Source organism: Pseudovirgaria hyperparasitica (assembly GCF_010093815.1).
Source record: "Pseudovirgaria hyperparasitica strain CBS 121739 unplaced genomic scaffold EJ05scaffold_6, whole genome shotgun sequence".
Taxonomy (NCBI): domain Eukaryota; kingdom Fungi; phylum Ascomycota; class Dothideomycetes; order Acrospermales; family Acrospermaceae; genus Pseudovirgaria; species Pseudovirgaria hyperparasitica.
This window is the reverse complement of record NW_022985554.1, coordinates 451,509-461,870: the sequence shown is the minus strand read 5'-3', so window position 1 is coordinate 461,870 and position 10,362 is coordinate 451,509. Positions and strand designations below refer to the sequence as shown.

The 10,362-nt window shown below is 53.8% G+C and overlaps 4 protein-coding genes across 4 annotated transcripts; 3 read left to right on the top strand and 1 right to left on the bottom strand.

Annotated features, from left to right (window-relative positions):
• Positions 1–147: 147 nt before the first annotated feature.
• EJ05DRAFT_509854 (cytochrome P450) lies at positions 148–1,915 on the top strand (the record flags this gene model as incomplete). Its single annotated transcript, XM_033748130.1, has 1 exon — positions 148–1,915. Exon 1 carries the CDS (start codon positions 257–259, stop codon positions 1,913–1,915), a length of 1,659 nt encoding a protein of 552 aa, XP_033601432.1. The 5' UTR covers positions 148–256.
• A 3,492-nt stretch (positions 1,916–5,407) lies between these two features.
• EJ05DRAFT_537352 (cytochrome P450) lies at positions 5,408–7,052 on the top strand (the record flags this gene model as incomplete). The annotated part of the gene is made up of 2 exons (XM_033749380.1): positions 5,408–5,608; positions 5,664–7,052. 2 exons carry the CDS (start codon positions 5,408–5,410, stop codon positions 7,050–7,052), a joined length of 1,590 nt encoding a protein of 529 aa, XP_033601431.1.
• A 223-nt stretch (positions 7,053–7,275) lies between these two features.
• Positions 7,276–8,480, bottom strand: EJ05DRAFT_327944 (1,3,6,8-tetrahydroxynaphthalene reductase). Its single transcript, XM_033740822.1, has 2 exons — positions 7,592–8,480; positions 7,276–7,537 (listed from the first exon to the last, which is right to left on the bottom strand). The coding sequence occupies exons 1-2, from the start codon at positions 8,358–8,360 to the stop codon at positions 7,500–7,502; spliced, it is 807 nt and encodes a 268-aa protein (XP_033601430.1). The 5' UTR covers positions 8,361–8,480; the 3' UTR covers positions 7,276–7,499.
• Positions 8,481–9,184: 704 nt separating this feature from the next.
• Positions 9,185–10,348, top strand: EJ05DRAFT_499402 (sure-like protein; the record flags this gene model as incomplete). Its single annotated transcript, XM_033746829.1, has 3 exons — positions 9,185–9,196; positions 9,288–10,234; positions 10,285–10,348. The coding sequence occupies 3 exons, from the start codon at positions 9,185–9,187 to the stop codon at positions 10,346–10,348; spliced, it is 1,023 nt and encodes a 340-aa protein (XP_033601429.1).
• Positions 10,349–10,362: the final 14 nt, after the last annotated feature.

The window sequence follows — 10,362 nt, the reverse complement described above, 5'->3', positions numbered from 1 at the left end:
GTCTCGCAGGATCTAGGGATGATGGAGACTGCTGTAACACACAAACCCCAGGAGATATATAAGAGCATGTAATACTGATTGAATACACTCTTCCTTAACTCAAACACTCACCTCCCCCCTCCCCACTTCACACACTTTCTGCTATCCCTTATTTCAACCTAGAATATATATCCTTCCTAGCTGGCTAGATCTTCTTCTACTTCAACCACCAGCACTTCATTATCTCTGCCATACACGCACACATACACAATACATCATGGCGACACTAGAGGTCCGCAACCAGGAGTCCAACAGCCTCGCCCTGAACGATTCCTCGGTGAAACACCATCTCCTTGGCTTCGTCTCCTTTGCCCTCGCTTTTGAAAAGGTAGTCGAGCAATCCTCCAATGCCACGTTCAAGCTCTCGGAGCTTTCATGGCCCACCCTGACGATCATCGGCTTGGGTCTCGCCTGGATTGTGTGGCGGGTGTACTCGTTTACAGTCTACCCGCTGCTTCACCCACGCGAGCCCAAGGAGGTTCCCTACACGGTCCCGTTCCTCGGCCACGCCATCGACTTCTTCCGCGACGGTGAAAAGGCCGCCCGCCTCGGCCGGGAGTACTTCAACAATAGCAGCATTCCCTACATGATGCGTGTTGCCGGGCAGCGCATGTACTTTGTCACCGCGCCCCAGGACATCAACACCGTCTACCGCAACACCAAGACGCTCAGCACCGAAAAGTTCGCAAAGGACATGATGAAGTCGCTCGGAGTCAGCGCCGACGGCATGAAGAAGGGCTGGGGCAACCCAGCCGAGAAGCCCCTCTCGGAGCACGCCGTCGACATCTTCCGCAAGCAATTCAACCCCGGGCCCAACCTCACCTCCATCTGGACCTCCATGTCCCACCACATGGACAAGGCCCTGACCTGGGACAACGTGCCCCGCGACGCCATCCGCTCCGAGGGCAAGACCCAAATGACCATGTCCCTCTGGACCTTCACCCGCGCCGTCCTCATCGACTCCCTCAACCTCGCCCTCTTCAACAAGACCCTCACCGACCTGCAGCCAAACATGGTCCAGATCATCTCCGACTTCGACGACTACTCCTGGCAGCTCATCTACCAGCTCCCGCCCGTCATGGCCAAGGAAGTCCACAACGCCCTCGCCGAGCTCAAGTCCACCTTCCGCACCTACTTCGCCATCCCCCAGCCCGACCGCGCCGACGCAGCCTACATGGTCACCGCCCTCGAGGACAAGATCCGCGCCTTCGGCCTCGGCCCCGACGACCTGGCAACCATGTTCGTCGTCCCAATGTGGGTCACAAACTCAAACGCCTACAAGCAAGCCTTCTGGGTCCTCGCCCACATCCTGCACGACGAACACCTCCACTCAACCATCAAACACGAAATCAAAGCCTCCATCGCAGCAAACCCACACCTCGACCTCCCCGCCGCCCTCGAGCTCTGCCCCTCCCTCATGGCCGTCTACAACGAATCCCTCCGCCACATCACCTCCTCCCTCTCCGTCCGCAGCGTCGCCGCCGACACCGAAATCGCCGGGAAACTCCTCCGCAAAGACGGCATCGTCACCATGCCTTACCGCCCCATGCACCACGACGCCTCCCTCTGGGGCCCGCAGGCCGACACCTTCGACCCCGCCCGCTGGACCTCCGCGCAGAAGGATCTCACCAAGGGCAAGGAATTCCGCCCGTTTGGCGGCGGGAGCACGTATTGCCCTGGCCGGGCGATTGCGCTGAAGGCGGTGTTGACGTTTGTCGGGATTGCGTTTACGCGGTTTGATGTGCGGTTGCCGGAGGGGGTGGAGCGGAGTTGGGAGAGGTTGGCGCGGATGGTGGATACGAAGGCGGTTTCGGTGGGGATTTTGCCGCCGTTGGAGGGCGAGGATGTGGAGGTTGTTATTCGGAAGGTGGGGTAGATGTTGGAGTGGAGTGCAGGGTTGTGACTGGGTTGAAATGATTTGCATGGCGATGGCGTATATGGGGGTGTTTTTTTCGAATCATGATGCTTTGGGGGTGTGTGTGGGTAGCGATGGGGAGTGATGGATGGGGTTGTTGCTTTTGTATTACTATCGTGTGTTTTATCTGCTTGACTATCGGCAGAAAGGAGCAGGAACGGGATTGAGTGGGAATGAGAATGGGATGGGATGGGATGGATACATCAAATACAATTCTTCACTATGTTCATACTACGTGCTTGCTTCTCTGCACTGCTTGTTTGTATTTTTTGTTTGGTGTCGTGGTGTGTGGATACTTCCGCGGAGAAGGGGGGGCACTGCTTGGTTTAGCGAAGAAAGGAGGGGTAAGGGTGTTGTAGGTTTGTGCTGTGGACTTCTGTTACGGAACTATGGACTCGTGGTATTATGAAACCATGGCATTATGGAAGCATGACATTGTGGAAGCATGGCATTATGGAAGCATGGCATTATGGAACCATGGCATTATGGAACCATGGCATTATGGAAGCATGGCATTATGGCTTCCACGAGACCGTGGACTCATAAAGATTATACAGACATGGAAGAAGTACTAATCAGCTCACGACTGCGGCGCTCCACACCTACTTCACACTTCACACTTCACACTTCACACTTCACACTTCACACCTCACTCCAAACACGAAAAGCGAAGCAAAGACAGGACTCTCCGTTGTTAACCACACTTCACACAATCTCTCTGTCTCTACCTCCCCCTCAGCCCCTGATAGCACAGCACGTTCTAGCAGCCCGTCCGAAAAGCACCACGCAGCCATAACTTGCAGCACCAAACACTTTTCAAAGCACTCACTCATCATGTCCGTTTACTCGCAAGGACATATAATACATTCGAAAGACATATATTCGAACTTCGAAAGAAAGTGCAGCCTTGATCTCGTTCGATCTCGGTTAAAGTAGGACTGCTGTGGTGTCGCTGGGTTCTCTGCATATTCTGGACTTTGTACACTTATACACTTTATACATATCCCTCTGCCCGATTCCCCCTTTCCGTCCCCTTCACACATACCTATTCGTACTGTATGCACAGCACTCACCTACTCACTTGTCTATCTCAGCACAGCTGGCACAGCACAGCATAGCACAGCACAGCATAGCACAGCACAGTATAACATACCATAGAATCTCCAGAATCCCTCTCTTTGGTCGTGTAGATAGCTGATACTTGCGTACTGGCATATACGTACGTTGGTATATCACATGCTTACATACTGCCCTATCACAGACTGGCATATCACACATCACATACCCTCCGCCAACAACGGAGTTTTATTCACCTACTCCCCTACTCCTCCCCTACTTTCGCTACCCTATCCTTTGACGCCCGCTATCTGTGCAGAGGGTTGGTGCAGTGATGGCGCGGAGGGGTGCGAGTAAGCTTATCCTACCATACTCCTTCATATCATATTGCCGGAAACTGTGCGAATGAGGAAATTGCGTGCACTGAGGGAACTGAACTGAACTGATCGGATCGGATCAGATCGAATCGAATCGGCGGGGAGGAGGTGAAGTGAAGGGTGAAGTAAAGGGTAAATTGAGATGGGGAAGTAAGAAATACTGTGTGTCATGCACGAATTGGGTGCGTGTATGGATGCGTATGCATGTGCCGTGTTGCATGCATCGTATTATATCGTGAGACTGCATGAGGGGCTGCTTTCGTGGCTGCGAGACTACGTGTGGGACTACATACACGACCGCTCTGTGGGATGGTATATCTTTGATTTCTTCATAATAGGTTGAAGGCTGGATGTGATCTGGCGTTGAGATGGATGTTGGATGAGGATATGGCGTGGTTTGTGGACAGGGGTGGTAGCGCCTACTGCTACCGCCAGAGAGGAGGAAATGTCTCCGTCGCGCTGGTGTCTACACTGGAGGCTGCAGAGGCGAGAAGGCACCGTGCTTTACATGCAGTGATTCGATACTTGAACATCTTGCGATGTGGTGAGATAGAGACCGGGAGTTGGACGTGTGCGTATGCGTATGCGTATGCATGTGCATGCGCATAGTCGTAACAAAATGCACAATACCGTCTTAGGCAATCTGCAGGTCCGCATTACCGACGAACTTACAAGCGAATACGCCAATCCCAACACGTCTAGTATGCACTTTCCCAATATCCATATCGTGATCCCTTCCCCATGGCCAACATCCATCATCATCATATCTCCGACGGCAAGCGGAGACTTTACGCCCCCTCCATCCCCTCCTTCTGGACAAGTATCTGCGTACATCTCACGCTGACGCGTTCTGCTTTGCTTCCTTTTGCGGTGAGTCTCGATCTCGATGCGGAGGGTCATGCTTGAAATATTCGGCAGCGTTTTTAACGGCCGTAAGAGTGTGTTCTGGGCGGCTATTTGGGGCGGGTGGGTAAGCGGTACCGGGGCGTAGCTGTGGGATTGCGTGTGTTTTGTTCGCTTTCCGTGGGAGTATATGCGTGAGGGTGCTGTGAGGATGTGTGATGTGCGGAATTGTGATTTGAGAGTGCCGGTCCATGATATGTGTACGCTCGTGTATGTCTTTGATGATTCTAGGGAAGCAGGGGTGCTGTGTCTCGCCCGGCAGTTGAAAAGGCGAGCATGATGCTATTGAGGCGTCCTGTGTTGCGCCCAGGTATCCCGACGAATACTTACTGCTGCTTGGAGCCAGAGCAGTGCGTGGAGACACGTTCACGGAGAGATTAACGGAAGTCTACACGCGAGGCATGTCGAAACGCATGCTTGAACGGACGAGGATCATGATCGTCAGGTACGCAGGCAGATATGACGTTCATGTGAAATCTGAAACACAGGATCAAGCTTCGGCGCCAACATGCCGCAACTGAACAGTGTTTACAGCAGTGGTTGCGGAGCGCAATCGCGGAAGAGCTACCGAAGCGGCGTTTCCAGGCGGCGGGCCGGCTAACCGCAACATCACTAGCGGCCGCAAACTTGGCTTTGCTTGGGATATCTTGGCTACACTTGGCAAGATCGCCAGAACCCTTGTTTCATGAATACGGAATACGAAAATACTCACATCACGTGTGGGCCCCTTCTCACGCAACATGCAGTTATAATATCTGCCCACCCGGGTTAGGTCGAACGCGTGGTCATCCCGAAATCTCAAGGAGATCGAGGTTTTTGCAATGCACATACCAACCTCCGATGCTCCGACTACCACGTCTGGAGTGCCACAGGTATGACGCAGAAGCCGGTGTTGCAACGCCCGACTTGCTCCAAACATGGACATCATAGTCAGATCCGATGGGATCTGGTCGACTGAGAGTCGAGGCTGGGGCTCGATATAATATCCTCAAGTCCCGGTAAAGCCAAGGCTAAGACAGAGACACAATTGACCATCCCCCAAGTCATTTCAGGTCTTTTTTCGTTTACACTTTTTTTCGGATTGCCGTTTTCGTATGAGTGAATTCCACATCCCGAGATGTTGACCCAATTAAAACCCCTTGTCCAGTCCCATCCTGAGCTACTAGTTGCCGCTGTAGCTTTAGGCCTCCTCTCAGCTGCCTTTTACCTATATCAAAAGTATCACACAAAAGACTTCAAGGCACCAAACATAGCAGATGAATTCTCCGGCCCGCAACCAGCACAAATACACGAGCTCATCCAAGAAGGATACAAGAAGGTAAGAGTCTACTATCATGCCTGATCTTGACCATCTATACTGACACCACGCACAGTATGGATCCGAATCTACATACTACAAGATCCCCCAAGTCCACGCGGACACAGTCATCCTCCCCATCAACAAGCTCGACGAGCTAAAGTCGCTCCCAGACAGCAAGCTCAGCGCAATGGAAGACCAAGACGAACGCTTCCTCCCCCATTACAGCCTAGGCTCCGTCAGCGCCGTGGGCGGCAACGTCGAAGTCGGCCGCGCGAGTGTCAAACGCGACCTCACCCGCAACCTCCAGAAGCTCGAGCCCGACGTCAACGAGGAAATCGAAATCGCCTTTTCCAAACTCATGCCGACGTGCGAAGACTGGACCGAAGTCGAGATCATGTCCAAGATCTTCAAAATCGTCGCCCTGGCCGTCGGCCGCGTCTTCGTCGGCAACCCGCTCAACCGCGACCCCGAATACATCCGCACCACCATGTCCTTCACCAAGGACACCTTCACCGCCATGGGCGCCATCCGCGCCTACCACCCGCTACTCCGGCCCTTTGCACAGTACTTCCTCAAGGAGATCCAGAACGTCAACACCGCCCTCGAGACCATGAAGCGCCTCGTCAAGCCGGTCCTGGAGAAGAACATGGCCTGCTACGAAGACAAGTCCACCACCCCCTCGCTGTCCGTCTTCAACCTGCGCAACGCCCCCGACGCAAAGTACCGCGCAAACCTCGACATCCACGCCCACACCCTGCTCGTCCTCTCGCTCGCCGCCCTACACACCACCTCCACCGTCACCACAAACGCCATCTACGACCTCGCCGAACGGCCCTGGTACGCGGAGCCGCTGCGCGCCGAAGCCGCCGCCGCAAAGGAGGAAGCCGGCGACCTCGTCGAAGTCCCGGAGATCGGCGACGAAGAGCTGAAGCCCACCAAGGCGAGCGTAGCGCGCATGAAGAAGCTCGACAGCTTCCTCAAGGAGGGCCAGCGCATCCACCCGATCCTCATCATCCACTTTCGCCGCAAGGCGATGCAGGACATCGTGCTCAAGGACGGCACGCTGATTCCCGCGGGCACGCACGTGGCCATTGCCACGGACCCTACGCCGTGGGAGGACGTGGATAGCTTCGACGGGTTCCGCTGGAGCAAGCTGCGCGAGCAGCCAGGGCAGGACACGAAGCATCATTTTGTGGCTACGGGTCCGGATTCGCTGTCTTTTGGGCATGGGTCGCATGCGTGTCCTGGGCGTCACTATGCTGTGGAGCAGGTCAAGTTGATCATCATGCACTTGATTGAGAATTACGAGTTGAAGTTCAGGGATGAGGATCAGGTTAAGCCGAAGCGGATCAAGAGCGCGGGCGGGTACATGCCCAATCCGCAGATCAAGGTGTTGCTGAAGAAGAGGCAGGTGGCGCCGTTAGTGGATCGCAAGGATTCGGTGATAGCGAGTATTGGCTAGGGTTGCAGTTGACGTTGTGCTGGCCATCCATGGCCGATTTGTGATTGTTGTCGAATGGAGCGAAGTCGGAAATCTAATTTCCGAATCGGGAGTTGGGTATCGTTACGTTCGGACTCCGAGCCTGGTTGCTTGTGAGACAGCTTTAAAAAGGAATATTTCAACAGTGTACTACTATAGAACTAGCGTTTTCCTCAAGGATCGGATATGACTTATGAATCTGGGTGGAATAGAGACTTTATAACTTTTCTTTTCTTACAAACCGACAATCGCACTGTATCAACCCGTGTGCTACCGTTGCTCGTGATATCATAACACCCGTGAACCATTGTACTCACAATGCTCCCCGAGTTGTACAAATGCAATGCCGCTTGACCCGCCGAAATGCTTGACCGCTACCGAAATCCTCCGTGACAGTGATGTAGAATCCATGATTGACAATGATTCGTTTCACTGAGAACTGCCCCCACTAATGGTCATGATCTGGCCTGCAAGACGTTAGCTGACATTCGATAATTATCGGTTTCTGGGAATGCACTCACCGTTAACCCAACCGCCGTCTTCACTTGCAAGGAAGGCGACTACCCTCGCGACATCCTCAGGGTGGGCGACTCGTCCCAGTGGACAGCTGTCTTTCATGAGCTGTTCGACGTTCTCGCCCGGCATATCAGGCGTGCCGCCAGGAATGTAATGCCACGCGTTCTGCGTAAACATGTCGCTCATAATGCCACCTGGCGCAACACCGTTGACAGTGATACCGCGCTTCCCAAAGTCTGTCGCAAAGCTCTTGACCATCCCAATAACCGCCATCTTCGATGCATTGTACAGAGCATGGTCCTTGACACCAAGCAGACCCGCCGCAATCGACGACATGAGAATGACGCGTCCGTTGTCCTCGATGTTCTTGTACGCGGCCTGTCCGACGAAGAACTGCGCGCGCGCATTCAGATTGAACACATGGTCGAACTTCTCCTCCGAGATCTCCTCCGTCTTGTCCCAGCTCTCGACGCCGGAATTGCTCATCACGATGTCGATCTTGCCCATGGCCTGCTTGGCCTCGGCGAACAGCCGAGTGATCTCTGATACCTTGGAGACGTCGGCTTGCACGGCCACGGCTTTGGCGCCATTCTCGTAGCTGTGTATCGTGTCGACTACTTCTTGCGCGGCGGTCTTGGAGGACACATAGTTGACCACGACCGAGGCGCCGCGCTTGCCCAGCTCGAGGGCGACTCCACGGCCGATGCCACGGCCAGCACCTGTGATGAGAGCAACTTTGCCCTCAAGAGAGGCTGATGGTACTGCGACAACCATTTTTATGCGAGGTAGGGAGTTTTTTGAACGCGACGAATGGGAGCACGATTCTGAGATATGTTCTGGATAGAAAGACGTAGTGAGGATGAAGAGTAACAGTGGTGAGAAGCGGATGCCAGTAGATGCAAGCGCTGTTTTTCCCCTGAGGTAGAATTTCTTCTGCCAGAAACCTACATGCAGCTGCGTCCGACGTGCATATATACTCTCGATTCTCCGGGCCTTGCGGGGATCCGAAGAAACTTATACCCTACCCATTCGTAACCTCGTAACCTCGCGCTCGCGTCTCAAACAAGGCCGAGAAGGTCTGTGAAAAAGGCTTCGCGAGGTCATATCGGCCGTACCGAGCCATCTCAATGGCACTGCGTGAGGTCGAAACCACCGTTTCGACGCGTTGTGAATGGAAACTTCACGGGGATTCAAGTCATTTGGCTGTGCTGTGGGCGGAAAGTTTTCACCATCCATGATCATCGGCATCACATCGTCTTGGTATTCCTGACACGCCGTTCTGACGAGGTCAATCAACTATGAAGTGTCCACGGGCGTGTTGTTGGTGATGTTATTGTTGTCGTCGTCTGGATCAGGGCAAATAGGGCTCGGCATCTGACAGCGGGCCGCCTGTAGTTGCCCAATGAAGAAAGCCCCACTACGGTGGACAGGAAGGTGTGGCGGGGGCAATTTCGCCCACATGTCGTCAATGAAGGAGAACATTGCGCCGGTTAGGACTGTACACTCACTAACGCCTCAATTCACTCTTCGCGTTGTCCAACTTCGGTACATATAATTTCGACTGATCCGATTCGTACATCCATTCCACCGGCGCAACCATGCATATCCTCGTACGTCTTCCCCGCAGTCTGTCCCTGGCCTCATTGTTATCCTAACCTTCCTCGCTACTTGGGAAGAGATTCAATTCTGATAATTGCCCAGGTAACAAACGATGACGGTCCACCCTCGAACCAATCTTCGCCCTATGTTCACACTCTCATCTCCCAATTGCAGTCCGCCGGCCACACTGTCTCCGTCGTCCTGCCGCATGTCCAGCGCTCATGGATCGGAAAGGCCCATATGGTAGGCCAAGCCATTACGCCAACATACTACCGACCAGGCGCTGTAAGACGTGATAGCACTGGCGCGCTGAACAACCAAGGCACAACGAGCAAAACACCGCTTGCAGGCACGATAAGAGAAGGCGAAGAGGGCGACGACGAGCCACACCAGGACGAGTGGGTGTTGATAGACAGCACGCCAGCATCATGCGTACAAATTGGTCTGCACCACTTCTTCGAGTCGCGTGGTCCAATCGACCTCGTTGTCTCTGGGCCGAACTACGGGCGCAATACCACGGCGTGCTTCTCGCTGTCTAGTGGGACACTGGGCGGTGCTATGGAAGCTGCTGTCTGTGGTAAGCGCGCCATTGCACTCTCATACGCGTTTTTCGACAAGAATCATGATCCGGAAATCGTGGCTGGCGCAAGTCGCATCAGTGTCAAGATTATCGAAAACCTGGCCGCGAACTGGAAGCCTGATGTACACGTCTATACCGTCAACGTGCCGCTTGTAGAAGGAGTCGAGCAAAAGAAGGTGCTATGGACTCGGATGTTGCAGAATACATGGACGAGCGGAAGCTGTTTCCAAGAAGTTGAGGTGCCCGATGAGGGCGAGAAAGTCGCGGAAGACGCAGACAAAGCGGAGGTGGAGATTAGGGAAAGCGAGGAAGGCGAGGCGCCCACAAGTATGAACGGGAAGAAACCAAAGGCCTTTAGATATAAACATAAGCACTTCAAGTGGGCTCCGAAGATCACCGACGTATACGAGAGCGTAGAAAGAGGTGGACCTGGTAGTGATGGATGGGTGGTGAAAGAGAAGGACATCAGGTGAGTCCTCAATCTCCAGTAGAGTTCTGATCAAACTAATAATGTCCTAGCGTAACGCCCCTCCGAGCAAACTTCATGCATGTCGATGGTTTCGAAGGAGAGTTGAAGTTGTGATACCCACCTCTCAG